Below are 20,216 nucleotides of genomic sequence, written 5' to 3'. Positions count from 1 at the left end.
ACGATGATGGTCTAGAGGGCCACCCTTGAGGGCTCTTCAGATATACACTTAGCTGGGGACATACGACATGGCCCCTCCCTGGAGGAGGCAAAGCACCCTTTGGGTGACTTCTCAAGACTGGCCCTCTGGTCTCACCTTCATGCCACGGAGCCCCTTTCTGTTGGGTCCTCTCTCCAGAAGGCGACCTTCTTGTGCGGGGGTGTCTGAAGTCAGCTCCAGCTTGGTCAAGCTTTCCTGCCCTCCCCTCTCGCAGTGGAATTGCACCCCTGCACGTCTTCCCTGCTCCTGGGGACAGCTCTCCCATCTCTTGCCTTCAGACTTCTCCAGGTGAGAATCAGGCAGAGGTCCCTGGAGGCGCTTGACCCAGGGCTCACCTGGGCTGCCAGGAGGCCTTTCATGTGGCTTTGCTCCCTCCCCGTGAGCCAGGGCCTAGAGGCTTGGCGCGCATCCCAGCAGCGGCACCTGGCCTATGGCAGTGGGGGCTGGGGCTGCAGTCTCTTCTCTTACATTGATTTCAAAGAAATCCCTTTATTGCCACTTTTCCCCTGTCCTTCTCATCTCTTCCAGACTAAAGATGGATAAAAAGTGGATTACGGGCAAAGCTGCAGACTCGAGTCGGGCTGCCCTCAGCAAGTGCTGCCCAGAGGGCCTGGCACCATCTTCTAGAACAGCGGGGGCCATGGTGACCCACTGTTCCCAGCGTTAGGGCCTCGCGTGGAATGCTTAGACAACAGAGGACGTGCATCACTTATAAATCTCATGCTTTATGACGATCTGAGGGAAATTCTTCACAGTGCAAATTCACAGAACGCACATGCTTTCCATGCTGTTTCCGTGGGCTGCAGCAGGCCCGGGGAGGTACGGCGAGCTCCGGTCTTCACCATCGCGACCATGTGGGGTACTGAGCCCTTAGCGTGGGAAAGGCCCTTCCTGACACCCGACCCTCTACGTGCATTCAGTTCTCACAACCTGGAGTGACAGATGACATCGTCCAGGTGAGGAAACAGGTGCAGAGACATAGGTGGCTGCCCCAGGTCAGCCAGCTTCTAAGTGGCAGAGCTGGCGTCAGAGCACAGAGGCGTTAGGTCCAAAAGCCTGTGCTATCATACTCTCTGACTCGATGGATTATTATAAAAATAGCACTTACACTGGTGCTTGAGGCTGCTGTCACCTCTGTCTCCTACTTCTTCCTCCAAATCCCTGAAACAGTCGAATCAACCAGCTCAGTGTGCTGTTGGTGGCCTAGGTGAGCCTGTCGTAGTGTGCCTCCTAAGCCTGGGGATGGCATTCAGGGCCGCTAGGGGACGTCACTGGGGACGCAGCCTAAATCTGTGAGGCTGCCAGAGAACGGGGGAGGCTGTGGGGACAGAAGGGACAGAAGGGACGGGACGAGAGCACAGTGGAGTAAGTGACAGGAGGGAAGCAGGCCCGCGGGTAGGTTGAGTTAAGGACTAGGTAGGCTGAGGCACGGTGGAAGCACAGATGGGAGGGCGGGCGCGAGGGCGTGTCCAGGCCAGGCTCCCGGCCAGAGCACCGCGGGCCTGGGAAGGGCCTGCAGCCTCCCTGGGGCTGCCGCAGGGACGCTGCCTGCCTCCCGGTCGCAGAGCTGGAAGCCCAGGGTCAAGGGGCCAGCAGGCCGTGCTCCCGCTGGAGCCCACGGGTGACCCCGTCATGCCCCTGCGGCTGCCGCGACCTTTGGCATCCCTGGGCTTGCAGCTGCGTCTCCCCAAACCTCCAGCTCTGCGGTCAGGAGTCGTCTTGGATTGGGGCCCACACACTCCTCATCGCGCCTTGACTGATTGCTGCAGCAACTGCCCTTTCCAGATGAGGTCGCATTCTGAGCTGCTAGGCGAGGACCTCGCATCTTTTGCAGGCGACATACCCGGCCCAGAACCGACCGGGCCCGGGTGCTCACGGCTGGACGTTCTCGCCTGTCCTCAGCTCCCCTCCCGTCTCCGCAGCAGGCGCGTGGGCTTCCTCCCAGCCGGCGACGGCGGCGTCCCGAGGTCCGCCGCTCCCCTGCGCCGCCGCCGAGTGGCCCCGCTCCCGGCCACCGCCCCCCGCGGGCGGCCCGCGCTCTCCCCAGCCAGAGCTGTGGGGTCCTCACACGGCCGGGACGCCCGCCGCCAGAGCTGTGGGGTCCTCACACGGCGGGGTTGGCGGCCACGTCCCGGCCAGCTCCCCGGGTCGCCTCCGGGCGCGGTGAGAGCTGCACGCGACGCCTGGCCAACGGCGTCCTCCGGAGCGACGCCCAGCCCGCGGGGGAGGGCGCTGGCCAGGTGTCGGCAGGTGAGGTCTGGCTGGCAGCGCACCTGGGAGGAGCAGGTGTGCACGTCAAGGGCTCTGGGCGTTTGGGGACAGCAGCAGGGCTGTGAGGAAGGGGACGGGGAGAGGACGGGAATGCCAGCTGCGGAGGGTCGGAAAGGAAGGGGCGCTCCTTTGGCTCCTGCTGTTCTGCTGGGACCTTCAGAAGGACCTGCGCTGAGTGGCAGAATAAGCTGCTCTCAGGGGATAACGAGTCACGGTGAGCGGCAGCCAGGTACTGCGGTCACAGGGAATGCTGGCATCACCCCGCATTCCTCCCAGCCTAACCCGCTGCGCCCAGGCCGGTCTCCCCGCTGTGCGGGTCGGCAGCGCCATCTCGTGGGCTCGGGGCGAACTGTCGTGGTCTGGAACCTGTGAAGACCCAGGTTTGCACCCAAAGCTGTCATTATTGCATCCGTGTGTGTGTGCAAGGTAGTTTATTCCAGATTAGGACAAAACTTTAATGACAAGAGACTTTCTGCGTGGTTATAACGTTTTTCATTTAATCCTGCTGGGAGGGTGGAAGGAGGAAACCGTGATCTTCAGCCCTAACAACATTTTTACCCTTCAACAAACGGAATGATGTTCCTCCCAGGCCCTGGGCTCACGGTGGGTTCCGCACAGCAACCTCGCCATCGTGGGACGCAGGGGGAAGTTCGTAACAATTCGTGCACACTGCCATGCCTTAGAAACTCTGCCTTCCACAATATGCATTCTAAGAAATTATAGGGAGAGATCCTTGAGCCTGTGCAATTTTCCAGAACACCCGAAGTCTTTGTTCTTGATTTTATTTTGAGGTAATAGTAAATATTATCCTTCCTGTATCAGTCAGTGGCAGGCTTATTTTTGTCCCTCCCACCTCTACTTGTTTGTAGGTGCTCCCCCAGGGAGCTGTCATCAGCCCTGCTTCTGGAGTCTCCCGATGTTACCTGCCACGTATGTGTTAATGGCTTACATGTCTGCATCCACTCCCTGACCTCTCGCCTTCCAAAACCACCTGTCCAAATGCCCACTGTCATCTCCACCTTGAAGGCCTGCAGGCACCTAAAACTCAACATGTCCAAACTCAGTTCAGTCTCTCCCCTTTAAATCTGTTCCTCTTTTTATTTTCTCCTCCTTGGCTAATGGCATAATTAGGTGCCCCCAGTGGGAAATCCTGGTTCTGTTCATCCTTGACTCTTTTCTCTCCTGCATCTCTCCTGCAGGAGGTGCAGGGACTATGCAGAGTTCAAAGGCTTGCACAGATAATCCAGGATTCCAATCCATGCATTGCTGAAAAAAATCAAAATTATTTCAAAATAGACAGTAATAAACATGTACATGATTAAGAAACCTAGATCATGTGAACTTCAGCAATTGTTATATTTAGTATTCATAAATACTTGATTATATTAAAATTGTAAGTTAGTTCCTCTTAATATTTTCTTTGTAAGAACACCTAAGTATGCATGATGATTTGTTCAGGATTATAGACAGTCAGAAATTAAATAAATGAATTGTTGCCAAATAATTTCAAATATAAAATAACACAACGTACCTTCTTAATTTTGACAGCAGAAAAATTTGTAACGTATTACATGTGGGAGGCAACACAGGAAAAAAGAGAAGTTTCCACTGGGTTGCCAACTTCAGTGGATTGCTGGAAGCTGTTTAGGACCCTGCCTGGGTAAGGATGCTGAGGCTGACGTCTGGGCTCAGTGAGTTGCATTGTACATTTTGGGAATGGGAGGAGTAAAATGATACCCAGTGACATGCAACTTTGCAAGCCAGTTGTTAAACATGACCACTATTAAAAATTAAATTATATATACTTATAATTAGATAACATATTAAAAACAAAGATAATAAGTATTCAAAATGTATGTACTAATTATTTTACTACATCTTAATATTATTTATGCATTTGAAATTACTTATGTGTACTGTATCTGTGTGGTGGAATGTGATTGCACACACTTCACAATTCTGCGCTTAGTGACATCATGCTGGTAGTTTGAGATCAGCCAAAATAGGAGCATTGACACCATGAAAATAGTCAAACGCTGCAAATCAGGGCTTTTCCCTGGAGAGCCAGTTGTTCAACATTTACCAGCACACCACTGCCTTTGTCGCATATATATCATCCTTCTGCAAAGGCACACTCTCCAGAAGGTTACCACAAGCGAATAATAAAATAAGAGTTAATACATAGTATCTTTTATTTGACAGGCACTGTTATAATTGTGATTTAACTACTATTCAAATGTATTGGTTCAATTAATTCAATCAAATTCTGACTACAGCTCTAAGCTAAACACTGTTACTATTCTTGTTTTATGGATGAGGAATCTGAAGCACGGTCATGTTAAGAAATTTGATTAAAACTTCATTGGATGGCCAGGTAAAAATATATAATTTTTCCCTTCTAGAAGCCTACAGTTGTAGAGGGGAGTGAGACATGCAAAGAACAAAAACTGATGTAGACGTGCTGCAATGGGTATGTGCAGGTTTCCATGAGAACAGAGCTGTATCTTGTGCGTATCTGAGATGATATTCCTAAGGGTGGCCGCTTTGTTGAAATGCATAAGTTGAGCATTAGTTTGAGTCTCCAACTATTCTAATTCCAGAGTATGTGCATGGGGTGCTACTACATTCAATTCAAGCCTCATTATGGAGTGGGACATGCAGGGTAGGCTCATTATGTTGCAGGAACAAACAATCCCCAAATCTCATTCACATCACACAATCAAGGTTTGTTTTCACTCCCACCATTACCATCTGGACTAATACCTGCAGAGCTTTGCACAGTCCTAAATACTTAGTGTATACTAACCACCACAACCATATCAAGTAGGTACTAATATCATAGTTTTTTTTATAGATGAAAACCCTAAGGCACAGAAAGGTCAAATGACTTGCAAAGGTCACCCAGTCAGTCTGGTTCCAGAGATTGAAAAAAAATGAATAAAAAAAATATATAATGGAATTAAATTAGAATAAAAATAAATAAAAATTTTAAAAAATGAAGAAAAAAATTTAATGGAATTAAATTCAAAAGTGGGGGGATCCTTCAGTATGAGCTGAGTTGCCCCTTTTTCTTCATTGGGTGGCATTTGTCACATCTGGGCTCAGGCTTAGGACTGGGATTGGCCTAGGCAGAGGGATTTGCTGAAGGAAAAATAGAAGCAGGGCTTTCATGGCCATATGAATCGGCTTAATGGGTTTAGGTCTGGAGAAGAACCAAACGAATGGTAGGCTTTCCATCTCCTGAGTGCTAGGCTGGTAGGACTAAAGGAGAAAGGCCCAGTAAAGTCCTTCTAAACTTACTCTGTGTGGGAAACAGGCTCCACTTGGAGAGAAAGTCCTGCAGGAAACACATGACAGAGCTCTGCAGTCTTCCTGCTAAAAACCTAGAACCATCTAACCATGAGAAAAACACAAGAAAAATTCCAATGGATGTGTATCCTATAAAACCCCTGACTAGTACTCCTCAAAATTGTCACATCATCAAAAACAAGCAAAGTCTGAGAAACTGTCACAGCCAATAGGAGATGTGACAAGTAAATGTAGTGTGTGTCTTAGATGGGAACACAAAAAAGATAGTAAGTAAAAACCGAGAAAATGAGAATAAACTACAGGCTTTGTTAATGGTAATGTACCCATATTGGTTCATTAGTTGTAACAAATGTGCCCTCCTAAAGTAATACGTTAATAGTGGAAACACAGTGAGGTGTATATGGGAACTCTCTGTATCATCTTTTTATTTTTTCTGTAAGTCTAAAAATGTTCTAAAAATAAAGTTTAGTTTTAAAAAATTGTTTCTCCAAAGAAACCATAAGAACAAGGTTAATGAGATATACAACCAATATAGAGGGAAAACATTTGACAATAATGCCACAAAAGGTGAGGAGCAAATGGGATAACACTGTTGTGAGATTCTCATGTTGTTTGGGAAGTGGTAAAATAGAAGAAAAGATAATCACAGACCAATGTTTTTCATGAATATACAAGATTGCAAGACTGAATTGACATATGAAAATCAATTGATATAAGTTATGCCATTAACACACTAAAAGAGAAAACCTATAAGATAATCACAATGAAGAAAATGATTTAATAAAATTAACTTTTTTTTCTTTTTTTGAGACAGAGTCTCACTCACTTCCCCAGGCTAGAGTGCCATGATGTCAGCCTAGCTCACAGAAACCTTAAACTCCTGGATTCAAGGTCTCCTCCTGCCTCAGCCTCCCGAGTAGCTGGGACTACAGGCATGTGCCACCATACCTGGCTAATTTTTTCTATATATAGAAATTTTTAGCTGTCCATCTAATGTCTTTCTATTTTTAGTGGACATGGGGTCTGACTCTTGCTCAGGCTGGTCTTGAACTCCTGAGCTCAAAAGATCCGCCCACCTTAGCCTCCCAGAGTGCTAGGATTACAGGTGTGAGCCATTGCGCCCAGGCCAAAATAAACTTTTTTTTTTTTTATTTGTGTAGTATTTTATTTACTGACTTCTCTGAAACATCCCAAAATTCATATGGTTAATAGAACTTCCTATGCTAACATATTGGTGAACATGACAAATTTCTTCAAAAGCTATTTTAAGGTAGTGCCTTCATTTTATTCTTGAAGAATCAGCATGTGAACGTTACATTTAGGTGACAAAATTCAGTTTACAAATATAAGATAAATATCAAATAATATCACATTTATGGTTTACTGGAAAATATAACAGTTGTGACAGTCATGCTTAGTTAAGTAAAGAGAGAAAACGGGCAGGGGTGTCTGAGGTAAGCAAAGATTTAATGGTTTGAATAATCCTTAGCCCTTCTGAGAAACTATAGCAGAAAAATATGTAGTAAATATTTCTGTACTATGGTGGTTTCAGTCCATTATAATGATTACCATTCCATTCATGCATTCAAATAACTGCTGTCGTTTCTGATCACTGAAAACCAGTTTTTGCAAAGCTAGTCATTGCTCAATAAGGTGATGATACCACAAATCCCTTACACTAAAAATTATAGCTTAAATCCGGAAAGATTAAGGTAAAGCATACTTGTTATTCATTTTTACTTTTTAAGATATAATAAGACTACACTATTATACATAATCAGGTATATTATGGTATACAGTTAATTCCAGTTACCATATTTTATATTTATTGGTCATCAACAGCACAAATTTTATGTTCCAAAAGAAATATATTGATCTATCAAAATGGTTACATTTCATTTTCTTTTAAAGATAGAGCAACTAAATTGATGAAAGAACTGGCTTTTCTTGATATCTCATTTTCAAATTACTGATACAAATTTATCAAAGAATTATATATTTTACCCAACATCAAACAATCCACAAAAAGTTTCCAAGATAGATGTAATTCTTGTTCAATTTCCAAAAATAAATAAAGGTTTTCTAATTTAAACCATTTACATTCCTAGCTCTCTAAAGTAAACATTAAAAAGAAAATACAAAAAATGATCTCTTGGCTTTTGAATACTCCACTTAGTTACATAAAGTAGTTTCTGTTCCAACATTTTCTCAAATTCAAAAGATATTTACTTCCTAACATGACAGAATCTTCATTTCAAACCATTCAGTCTGCTTCCATGGCAACACTGCGGGATTCCTTGGCTACCATAAGTCGCATTAGTTGACTGTGGAATTTCTCAATCTTCTTCACATCTTGAGCTTGGTCTGTTCTATACATCAAACAAACTAAATCATCTGTTACTTTAATACTCAAACTCCCATCTGAATGCCTATATTTGAGAACCACGCGTGCCTTCATAGGGTCGGCGAGGTAGAGCTTCTCGGCCGCGCGGCTGAACTCCTCCCAGGTCTGGAACTGCGGCATCGTGGCCCAGAGTGGAACAGGAGAGAGGCAAGACCGCGGGACCGGGCCCAGCTACCTAACTACCCACCCCAAAATAAACTTTTTAATGTTAGAAATTCAAGACAAATGTAAAGGAACTTCCTAAATTAGCTAAAGGATAACTCCAAAACTTCCAGTTAGTATCATTTATAATTAAATTTTCAAAATAAGAAAAGAATGTTCCTTATTAGCACTTCTATTCAACATTTGATTGGCAATTTTAGCCAATGTAATAAGCCAAGAAAAATAAATAAGAAAAATAAAAGATTGGAAAAGAAGTAAATCTATCTTTATTTGCAAGTGACATGACTTCTGTACAAAGAAAATACTAGCAACAAATAATTAGAAAACAAAATTTAAAAAGCAATACCATTTACAATAGCATAAAAATTAAATATATAGTAATAAATCTAACAACGTTCTTGACCTTCTTTCACACTGAAAACAACAAAGATTCTAAGAAAAATATAAAATACCTAAATAAATGGAGTGATATGCCATATTGATGGATCAGAAGATTCAATTTTTTTTTTTTTTTTTTTGAGACAGAGTCTCACTTTTGTTGCCCTGGCTAGAGTGAGTGCCGTGGCATCAGCCTAGCTCACAGCAACCTCAAACTCCTGGGCTCAAGCTATCCTCCTGCCTCAGCCTCCCAAGTAGCTGGGACTACAGGCCTGCACCACCATGCCCGGCTAATTTTTTGTATATATATTTTTAGTTGGTAGAAGATTCAATTTTGATAAGATATCTGTTCTCCCAAGTTATAGATTCAATATAGTCTAGTCATAATCTCAACCGCATTTTGTGGAAGTTGAAAGACTTTTCTAAAATTTGTGCAGAAATGCAAAGGACCTAGAATAACCAAGAAAAGAAAAACAAAGAGCACATATACTACTAGACTTCAGAGATTACCATAAAGTTCATTAATCAATGTGAAATATTGGTGCAAATTGACCAACAGAGCAGAATAGGTTCAGAAATAGATCCACCCATACACAGGCACTAAATTTACATCGGAGACAGCACTTCAGTGCAGTGGGTGAAAGGTGATCTTTTCCGTAACTGTCCTAGCAGTAGGATATCTCTGCCCATATTTGTATCTGTATCTGTATCTATATGTGTGTCTCTATAATCAAGCTTGACCCCTTTCATCATTTACAGATATGTACTAGATCCTAGAGTTAAATATGAAAGGTAAAGCAATAAAACTAATGGTATAAAAACATCTAGGAGCACATTTAGGACTTTGAGGTAAGCAAAGATTCCCTAAATTTCAGGACCCCAAAAGCATTAACCATACAATTGGCTTGGCTGTATGTATATACAATTAGAAGCCTCATATCCATAAAAAAAAAAAGAACTTCCATAAATCAATAAGAGGATATCCAAAAATCAATACATGCACAAATAGGTATCAACCATGATTATTCATCAGGGAAGTGAAATTAAAATCAAAACATTTTATACATTCACAGGAAAGGCTAAAATTAAAATATCTTAACAATACCAAATATTGGTAAAGATGTAGAGGAACGGGAACTCCCTTACCTGGTCTAGTATAAATTAGAAAACTATTTGGTAGTATTTCCTACAATTACACACACACTTTCTTTATGACCAGCAATTCCCTTCCTAGGTATATATGCCTGAAAAAATGAGTGCATATGCCCTCAAAAAGATATGTAGAAGAATATTACAGGCTCACACCTGTAATGTTAGCTCTCTGGGAGGCCGAGGTGGGAGGATTGTTTGAGCTCAGGAGTTCAAGGCCAAACTGAGCAAGAACAAGACCCCATCTCTACTAAAAATAGAAAGAAATTACTTGGGCAGCTAAAAATATATAGAAAAAATTAGCTGGGCATAGTGGTGCATGCCTGTAGCCCCAGCTACTTGGGAGTCTGAGGCAGGAGAATCGCTTGAGCCCAGGAGTTTGAGGTTGCTGTGAGCTAGGCTGACGCCACAGCACTCTAGCCTGGGCAGCAGAGTGAGACTCTGTCTCAAAAAAAGAAAAAATATTTATAGTAGCTCTATTCATAATAGCCTTAAACTATAAATAGCCCACATGTACATCAACAGGAGAATGGGCAAATAAATTACGGATATTCATACAATAGAAAAGTACTCAGTGATTTAAAAAAAATGAAGTACTTTTATACTCGACATGAATCACAAACATTATGTTGAGTGAAAGAAACCAGAAACAAAAGAGCACTTAATATATGATTTCATTTGTATGAATTCAAGAACAAGCAAATTTAATCAATAGTGCCAGATGTCAGAATAGCAGTCACGTGTGTGGGGGAGAGGCTGACTAGGAAAGGGTACTGAGAACTTCTGGGGTACTGGAAATGTGTATTTTAATTGGGTTATAATTATGTGGGTATATAAATATGTAAAAATGCATGAAGTTATAACTTAAAATCGACACCCTTTACTTGTTTTAGTGTAAACAGTTTATGCTTCAGTAAAAAATATGTGTACCCTTAACAATATTGCCAGAGTAATCCTCCCCTCATGCCCTCCTGTACCCAAAAAACACACGGACCAGAGATTTGTAGAGGAAATTCCATTATTATTCAAAGAACAGAATCGATCTATGTCATTGAAATAATTTGAAAGATAGAAAAGGACAGATTCCAGGGTGCTAGAATAGCCCAATCAAAGAAAACCAAAAACCAATCTCACATACGAATACTAAAGCAAAAGAAGCTAAATGAAAAATTATAGAAAATAATCTGGAATGTCATGACCAAGTGGTACTTATGCCAGAAATACTAAAAGTAATTATTTATTAGAAAAGACATTAATATATTTATAAAGTGAGGAAAAGCATATGCTATCTCTCTAGGTCAGCATGTCCCATAGAAAGATAGTGAGAGCCATATGTGTAATTTTTAATTTTCTAGTAGCCACATTTTAAAAAAGTAAAAAGAAACAGATAAAACAAATTTTAATAATATATTTAATTAACCCAATATATCCAAAATATTATTATTTTTATTTTATTATTTTTATTTTATTAGGTACACAGTATAAAAATTATTAATGAGATAGTGTACAATTTTCTATAATAAGTTTTTACAATTTGGTGAATATTTTGCTGTCCTAGCACACCTGAATTCAGACACTAAATTTTCCTGGGAAAGCTTGATCTGTGTTTAGATTTAATGAAATTTACACTTGAAAAAGTAGATTTATATATCCTAGTTCCAAATATACTTTAGTTTTTCAATAACTGAATTATCAGTTTCTAAATTTAGTTTAATTAAAATTAAATTAAAATTTTAATTAAGTTCCTCAATCGTACTAGTCACATTCCACATGAGGCAGTGGTTACTTTATTTATTTATTTATTTATTTTTGAGACAGAGTCTTGCTTTGTTGCCCAGGCTAGAGTGAGTGCCGTGGCATCAGCCTAGCTCACAGCAACCTCAAATTCCTGGGCTCAGGCGATCCTACTACCTCAGCCTCCTGAGCAGCTGGGACTACAGGCATGCGCCACCATGCCCGGCTATTTTATATATATATATATATATTAGTTGGTCAATTAATTTATTTCTCTTTATAGTAGAGACAGGGTCTTATTTCGAACTCCTGACCTTGAGCAATCCGCCCGCCTCGGCCTCCCAGAGAGCTAGGATTACAGGTGTGAGCCACCGCACCTGGCCCAAAGCAATTCTTTTAAGAGACAACCAATGTTAACAGAGGAAGACTTCACTGTATATTCTTTATTCCTTTTGGATTTCTACTAGGTACATAATAACATGTGAAGACAAAATAAACCAACCACTTTTTAATTTTTTCATGCAAAATCCAAAAAAATTTTTTCATAAATTTAACAGTCTTAGTGAAGAATACAATACCTTTTCATTTATCATAATTATCTTGAGTTAATATTATCAAATTTTTACAATTATATTTAAGGGTTTTTTAATTTCAAAATATTAATTGAGGGGACACAAATGTTCTTGTTACATGGATACCTTGAATAATGAGTAAGTCAGAGCTTTTGGTGTGCTCATCACCACATTGTGTTCATTGTACCCAACAGGGAAGTTTTTATCCCACGACCCCCTTCCTACCTTCCCACTTCTTGATTTCTCGTGTCCTTTATGTTGCTTTGGGCCTGTGTGTACCCATCGTTCAGCTCCCACTGGGCAGTGAGAACGCGTGGTGTTTGGTTTTCCATTCCCGAGATCCTTCGCTTAGGCTAATTATCTCCGGGCCGTCTAGGCAGTGGCCATGGGGTCAGGCATGCAGGTGTTCGCTCCGTCCGGGTCTAGGTGTAACGGCGGTGTGCAAGGGGTGGGGGCACGGCTGGTGTCTAGTGGGTCCGTGAGGAAGACCTGGACTGTAGGCATGGCATCGTGCGGTGCCATGGAGGCGTGGTGGCCCACTGGCTGGTGTGCAGGGCCAGGGGGCTTGTTTTGCTGGTCAGCACTTGGGGCTGTGGGGCATGGCCTGCCAGCCAGCATACAAAATCAGGAAGCACGGCCTGCCACAGGGCATGTGGGTCTGAAGGGGCACGGACTTCCGTGTGGCCTGCAGGGCTGGGGGGCTTGGGCTTTGGCATGGCTCCACTGGTCAGGGTGCGGTGCCATGGGGTCTGGGCTGCTGGGTGGTTGGGGCTGTCTCCCCATTCAGCTTTCCCAGTGGCTGCTACTGTGGGACCCTTCGAGCTCCATTTGGGCTCCCTGGGCGGGGCGGGGAGGGGAGCACCCGGCTCACCGTCAGGGGCGTGTGAGTGCGTCTGCTCCCTCTGCTCCCTCCTGGCCTGGGACACTGTGGGGACAGCTGCAGCAAACTGCTCCCTGTATAGACCGGGAGCTCCCGACCTGAGAGCTCAGTGTCGCCTCAGCTGTGGCAGCCAGGGAACCAAGACCAGCGGCCCCTGCTGAGCCTCCCCTCCGATGCAGCTTCGCTGCAGTCCCCAAGGAGTCCCTGAGCAGCACAGAGACCTGCAGGGGTGGTGGCACGGTGCCCTGGCAGCCGAGTGGCAGTGTCCATGCAGGGAGCACGGGGCCTGGGCTCCCTCCTTTATCCCTTCCCCAGGTGTGGGGGTCTCCCAGGTCCCTTCCCAGCTCGGTGAGTGGCACTCCCCGTCCCCCTCCCTTCACTCTGAGCGTCTCCCATCAGTTGTCTGCTGATCTAGGAGGCTCTGTCCCAGAGGCCATCTGCAGGTGAGCCTCCACCGCAGGTTCAGTCCTCTCCCAGGGAGCAGCCTGTGCGGCCGCTCTGAGTCTGCCATCTTGGCACCTCCCTATTCAAGGATTTTTTAACTGGGCTACGAAGACCAAATTTACTTCTGTGTATCCTTAAACTTGATTATTCAATCAACTGAATTTTACTTAAAATCTTTCGATAAATGAAACACTTGCCATCTTGAGTTAAAAGCCATAAAATAACTACCTTTCTTAAGATTATTAAAAGAAACAAACTTTATATTAAATTCAGCCATGTCAATTTTCAGCTTTAATGATTTTTGGTTTCCTTTGGGAGTCCGAGGGGGCCTCATCATTTGAACTCAGGAGTTTGAGACCAGCCTGAGCAAGAGCGAGACCCCCGACTCTACTAAAAATAAAAAGAAATTAGATGGACATCTAAAAATATTGAAAAAATATTAGCCGGGCATGGTGGCGCATGCCTGTAGTCCCAGCTACTCGGGAGGCTGAGGCAGGAGGATTGCTTGAGCCCAGGAGTTTGAGGTTGCTATGAGCTAGGCTGACGCCATGGCACTCTATCCTGGGCAACAGAGTGAGACTCTGTCTCAAAAAAAAAATTTTTTTTGGTTTCTGTTTTAGCAGAAACAGCAAGATTTGCATCACTGTTCAAAGTTTTATTCAACAAACTTTTACTGGAGACCAAGGTTACTGTGAGGGTGGGCACTGTTCCAAATGCTACAGATGGAAATTGATGTAATCTCAGTTTTGATCTCCTGTCTTCATTTTACAGAAAACTGCTCTCTAGGAATGTCCATGGGTTGGCAAAATTTGAAAAGGTAAAAGAAAAATCAAATTCAACATTTATTAAGTAAAACCTAACCTTAGCTATTTTATATCTTGGGAGGGTTTTTTGGGTGAGTGGGAGGAATTTCTATAATAAATTAATTTAAGCTTTATATAGAATGAACTTACTCTAGTAAGTGCAAATGACCACAAGTTTCTTTTTGGGGTGATAGAAATGTTCTAACATTAGATTGTGGCAATAGTTGCATAACTTATTAGATTTTCTAAAAGTCATTGAATTATATTCTTAAAAATAAATGACTGGAGGCCAGGCACAATGGCTCACGCCTATAATGCTAGCACTCTGGGAGGCCGAGGCAGGCGGATTGTTCGAGGTCAGGAGTTCGAAACCAAGCTGAGCAAGAGCAAGACCCCGTCTCTACTATAAATAGAAAGAAATTAATTGGCCAACTAATACACATAGAAAAAATTAGCTGGGCATGGTGGTGCATGTCTGTAGTCCCAGCTACTCGGGAGGCTGAGGCAGTAGGATCGCTTGAGCCCAGGAGTTTGACGTTGCTGTGAGCTAGGCTGACGCCATGGCACTCACTCTAGCCTGGGCAACAAAGTGAGACCCTGTCTCAAAAAATAAATAAATAAATAAATAAATAATTGGAGTTTTATATAAACTGTATCTCAATAAAACTGTTATATATATAGGCCGGGCGCTGTGGCTCACGCCTGTAATCCTAGCTCTTGGGAGGCCGAGGCGGGCGGATTGCTCAAGGTCAGGAGTTCAAAACCAGCCCGAGCGAGACCCCGTCTCTACTATAAATAGAAAGGAATTAATTGGCCAACTAATATATATATAAAAAATTAGCCGGGCATGGTGGCGCATGCCTGTAGTCCCAGCTACTCGGGAGGCTGAAGCAGGAGGATCGCTTGAGCCCAGGAGATTGAGGTTGCTGTGAGCTAGGCTGACGCCACGGCACTCACTCTAGCCCGGGCAACAAAGTGAGACTCTGTCTCAAAAAAAAAAAAAAAAAAAAAAACTGTTATATATATAAATAAATTTACTCAATCTATAGATTCATGTAGCTATAGACATAGATACAGATATAGACATAGTAGCATAGATATAGGATAGATACATAGGTAATAACTAAAATACTTCCTATCTGCAATATATTAGGTACTTATAAATATTTTACATAATGATGACAACCTTTCTTTTTCTTTTTCTTTTTTTTTGAGACAGAGTCTTGCTTTGTTGTCCAGGCTAGAGTGAGTGCCGTGGTATCAGCATAACTCACAGCAACCTCAAACTCCTGGGCTCAAGCAATCCTTCTGCCTCAGCCTCCTGAGTAGCTGGGACTACAGGTATGCACCACCATACCCGGCTAATTGTTTTTTCTATATATATTAGTTGGCCAATTAATTTCTTTCTATTTATAGTAGAGACGGGATCTTGCTCTTGCTCAGGCTGGTTTCGAATTCCTGACCTCAAGCAATCTGCCCACTTCAGCCTCCCAGAGAGCTAGGATTACAGGCGTGAGCCACGCCCGGCCAACAACCTTTCTATATAGGCGTATTAGTCTTATCTGACAAACAAGAGTACTGCAGCTCAGAGATGTTGGGTATAACAGACAGTGAGTAGCAGGGGTTGAGGTTTGAGCGTGGGCAATGCAAGGCCTGTACTTATCTGGGTTCATTTTATGGTGTCTATTATGAGAATACTCCCAATAATCTAGCCTGTGAAACCGGAGCACTGGAGCTTCCTAACGTTATATCCTGGGATGCATGCTGTAAAACTACGGCTGGAATCTGAAGAGGGGAGGAAGGAGGAAGGTTTAGGCAGTGGTCTGTGGCTCGGTGTGACTCAGCAGACAAACATCCACTCTAGAAATGGTCCCCAGGCCTGAGTAGTGGGCCCTGCAGCCCTGGACTCACACTCCCTCGTGTGCCTGAGTCTCTTCCTGATTTGGATCCACACCCGACACGAGCATTCCAACCCCACCTCAAACCAAACCCTCCGCCCACCACCGCCTGTGACTCACCCCAAAGCTTGCAGTTTTGATAACTTGTAGCAAGGTCAGGACCCTGGGTGTTACCGGAGCAAGTTCTCTAAAATTGTCACCCACATGTGATCATTGCTTTTTGCGACCCTCAACGTGGAGGAAGCAGTGTGAAAGTCCAAGCTGGAGATTTTTGGAGAAGGTGGTCCGAGGAGTCCACAGCCCCACAGAGCTGCTAGGGCCTCCCTCCCCCGCCGGCCACGCCTCCTGGAGTCAGAACCTCGCCAAGCCCCTGGTGGTAGTCTTGATAAAGCCTGTCTTGTTATCTGGAAAGAGAAAGACTCGGTTTGCTCGCTAAGGCTTTATCGAAAGATAAGGCCAGCAGAGGTTGCGCCCTTGCTGCCATTGCTGGGCCCTCACAGGCAGATGGCTCTCCCTGCGCTCCTCCTTCAGCTAGGAATCCGGAGATCGCGCGTGTTCACAGATTTGATGACATGTCCACTAAAGACATTCCTCTTACCCCTTGTCTCTCCATCCCTTGCTTTCAGAACTGAGCTAGCTCTTCAATAACACAGGAGATGGGGGTAGTATCTCAGGTCTGGGCACAGAACCAGCTCTGCCCAGCAGAGTCACCATCCAGGTCCGGTTCTTTCCCCCTTGGGCCGCTTAGGAGGCTCCTGGGAGATTAGCAGGTTCCTGCCCTTGAGCCACCTACATCCCTCTACCATTCACCTTCCCTCGTCCTGTTACGTATCTTCATGACTTTTTCCCCTGAAAGGTACCGATTTAGTAGTCATATTAGTTAATTTAATTAAATCCTAGGAAGTGATGGAGATGGAGTCCTTCGGTGCCTTCTTTTCAGGCACAAGACCAAATGCCCCAACTCCCCAGGGAAGGACAATAGTTAAAGCGGTGGTCTACCTTTTTTTTTTTTATTTCAGACAGAGTCTCACTTTGTTGCCCAGGCTAGAGTGCCATGGTGTCAGTGTATCTCACAGCAACCTCAAACTCCTGGGCTCAAGTGATCCTCCTGCCTCAGCCTCCTGAGTAGCTGGGACTACAGGCATGCGCCACCATGCCCAGCTAATTTTTTCTATATATGTTTTTAGATGTCCAAGTAATTTCTTTCTATTTTTAGTAGAGACTGGGTCTCGCTCTTGCTCAGACTGGTCTCAAACTCCTGAGCTCAAACCATCCACCCGCTTCTGCCTCCCAGAGTGCTGGGATTACAGGCATGAGCCACCACGCCCGGCCAGCAGTGGTCTATCTTGCTTACAATTTAATCATCTCTTTTTATTTCCTCATCTAACATTAAATAGTACTTTGATTAAAGGTCACTCTTGTACCTTAATTAATAAACCTGCTTATATTTCCGAAGTACCTTTATATTTCATTTCGGATTACCAAGTAACCAGGTCAGTATTTCATTTGACACTTTCTAACGCTCTGACCAAGTGCCTGACATTTTATCCAAAACTTACCCTTGGGAATGGGAGGTGGAAACAAGGTGCTCATGAGTGTGTTGATTCCTTCCGCTTGACACACGCTCACTGAGAAGTCAGTGATACATAACTCTGGTTTTCTAGTAGTCTGTCCTGGAACCCATAATAACTACATTCCAGTGGATCACTAAGATTTGCATGCTTGTTGTAAATCTTATAATGGAAAAATAGCAGACAATATTAAATAGGTGTTACATATTAAATATCCATTAAATAGTTAAATATTCAAATTCATTCATCCTGATTATCTGTCAGGTTAGTTACTCTCCACTTGTCCCCTAGCTCCGTCCCTTGCCCTTCTCTGCCCTGCTCCAGGCCCAGGCCGGGCCCTGTGAGCGCCCTGCTAGGCTCCCTCCCTGTCTGGCATGTGTCCAGTGGATTCAGCCTTCAGAAGCAGCAGCAAGAGAAAGAAGTGGGAGAGGAGAGAGCAGCGGGGGTATTGCTTCCCACTCCCTCCCTGCTGTGGCACCTTGTCCCTGGCATTAACTCTGTTTTCCCACCACTCCACCACATTTAAAAAGACGGCTGCGTGCGGTGGCTCACCCTGTAATCCCAGCACACTGGAAGGCCGAAGCAGGAGGATCGCTTGAGTTCAGGAGTTCAAGACCAGGCTGAACAAGAGTGAAACCTCATCTCTACAGAAAACAGAAAAATTAGCTGGGCATGGTGGTGCACACCTGTAGTCCCAGCTACTTGGGAGGCTGAGACAGGAGGGTAATTGGAGGCCGGGAATTTGAGGTTGCAGTGAGCTGATGACACCACTGCTCTCCAGCCTGGGTTGACAGAGCGAGACCTTATTTCAAAAAAAAGCAAAATAAAACAAAATAAAATAACCCCATTGAGTATATGTTCACCAGATGGATGGAATTAGTAGTTAGGGCTTTCCGGGCAGAGAAAAATATATTTGGAAAAACCAAAAGTCCAGCTTGGCTGGAAGGTATCTCATGCACAGAGGGACGCTAGGGAACTAGTCTGAAGGCAGGTCGGGCCTCACTGTGGAGGCTGGGCCAGGCTGGGGAGTATGAACCTACCTGCGAGGCTCGGAGAGTGTTCAGGGAGATGCACCTGGAGGTAGTTTACAGGAGAGATCGGAAGAGATACCACACACATGATGTCAAAGATCTCCTACCTGCGGCAGAAATCCTGAAGAGCAGGGTGTCGAGAGAGAGATGGAAAGGGGTCGAAGGAAGATCCTTGGGCAAGTCGTATGTTTAGGGGTGGGACAATGTAACAGAACTGCGGCAGAGACTGCTATTTGCCTACCCTGCCATCATTCATCTTGAAATTATTGCTTAGGTAAGAAACTTTTACTTAGGGTGACAATGCCCCTCACCTAAAAGACTACATTTCCCAGCCTCATTCACTGCCAGGTGTGGCCACATTCTAGCCAATGAGATATAAAAAAAATGTATGGGACTTGGGAGAAAGCGGTTGTAACAGGAGCTGAATCTGAGAGCTGTGCCTTTTCTGTTCTTCTGCGTGTTGTTTAGCCAGGAATGCTGGCATGTTGGCTGAAGCTCCATGTACAGGGCCATGGTGTGATCTCCAAGGAAGAAGGCTCCAAGTGACAATGTTGGAACAGAAAGAAACATCTTGGGCTCCTAAAAATCTTCTGTGAGAAAATACACACTAATGTATTTAAGCCATGATTACTTTGGGTTTTTTGTTATATGCACTTGAATTTTATATGAACTGATATAAGACTGAGCAGAGTCAGTGGCAGACAAAAAGGAGAGGCCAGAGGTGAGCTTGTCTCTGGCAAAGGGTCAAGGCAAGCAGAGCATGACTGAGGTTAAAAGGCAAACAATAAGGAGGAAGAATATTTTAAATTAAAAGAAAATTGGGCGGGGCACAGTGGCTCACACCTATAATCCTAGCACTCTGGGAGGCTGGGGCGGGAGGATCACTCAAGGTTAGGAGTTCGAAACCAGCCTGAGCAAGAGTGAAACCCCCGTCTCTACTAAAAATAGAAAGAAATTAATTGGCTAACTAAAAATATATAGAAAAAATTAGCTGGGCTTGGCATGGTGGCGCATGCCGGTAGTCCCAGCTACTCAGGAGGCTGAGGCAGAAGAAATTCCTGAGTGCAGGAGTTCAAGGTTACTGTGAGCTAGGCTGACGCCACAGCTCTCTAGCCCGAACAACAGGGTGAGACTCTGTCTCAAAAAAAAAAAAGAAAGAAAAGAAAGAAAGAAAAAAAGAAAAGAAAATTGAACAGACCAATAATGAGTAGCGAGATTGAATCAGTGATTAAAAAAATCTCTCAACAACAAGAAAAAGCCCAGGACCAGAGGAACTCACAGTTGAATCCTCCCAGACATACAAAGAAGTACTGGTACCAATGCCACCAAAACGATTCCAAACAATTAAGGTGGAAGGATTTCTCCCTAACTCATTCTACAAAGCTAGTATCACCCTGATACCAAAGCCAGGCAAGGACACAACAAAGAAAACTACAGATCAATAATTGCAATGAACATAAAAATCCTCAACAAAACACTAGCAAACCGAATACAACAGCACATCAAAAAGGAAAATATTTTTGACACGTGTCAGTGAATATCTGTCACATTGATGTCTTCAAATCCTCCAT

At 44.1% G+C, this 20,216-nt stretch overlaps 2 protein-coding genes across 2 annotated transcripts; one reads left to right on the top strand and one right to left on the bottom strand.

The window, feature by feature from the left end:
• The first annotated feature begins 1,482 nt into the window (after window positions 1-1,482).
• LOC142861609 (uncharacterized) lies at window positions 1,483-19,272 on the top strand. The gene is made up of 5 exons (XM_075993751.1): window positions 1,483-1,745; window positions 1,874-2,289; window positions 3,859-3,970; window positions 14,114-14,159; window positions 19,114-19,272. The coding sequence occupies exons 1-5, from the start codon at window positions 1,483-1,485 to the stop codon at window positions 19,189-19,191; spliced, it is 915 nt and encodes a 304-aa protein (XP_075849866.1). The 3' UTR covers window positions 19,192-19,272.
• Window positions 6,757-8,232, bottom strand: SRP9 (signal recognition particle 9). Its single transcript, XM_075993671.1, has one exon. The coding sequence runs from the start codon at window positions 8,141-8,143 to the stop codon at window positions 7,883-7,885; it is 261 nt and encodes an 86-aa protein (XP_075849786.1). The 5' UTR covers window positions 8,144-8,232; the 3' UTR covers window positions 6,757-7,882.
• Window positions 19,273-20,216: the final 944 nt, after the last annotated feature.

This window comes from Microcebus murinus, chromosome 17, assembly GCF_040939455.1.
Source record: "Microcebus murinus isolate Inina chromosome 17, M.murinus_Inina_mat1.0, whole genome shotgun sequence".
Lineage (NCBI taxonomy): Eukaryota > Metazoa > Chordata > Mammalia > Primates > Cheirogaleidae > Microcebus > Microcebus murinus.
The sequence above is the reverse complement of the archived record's forward strand: the minus strand, read 5'-3'. Positions and strand labels throughout refer to the sequence as shown.

Excerpts from the sequence above, each read along its gene's own strand:
- LOC142861609 (XM_075993751.1), top strand. The coding sequence starts at position 1,483 with ATGGGAGGGCGGGCGCGAGGGCGTGTCCAGGCCAGGCTCCCGGCCAGA. Across the intron at positions 3,971-14,113 it reads CTGTTTAGGACCCTGCCTGG|AAAACTGCTCTCTAGGAATG; the intron begins GTAAGGATGCTG and ends TTCATTTTACAG. Across the intron at positions 14,160-19,113 it reads GGTTGGCAAAATTTGAAAAG|CCAGGAATGCTGGCATGTTG; the intron begins GTAAAAGAAAAA and ends CGTGTTGTTTAG.
- SRP9 (XM_075993671.1), bottom strand. The coding sequence starts at position 8,143 with ATGCCGCAGTTCCAGACCTGGGAGGAGTTCAGCCGCGCGGCCGAGAAG.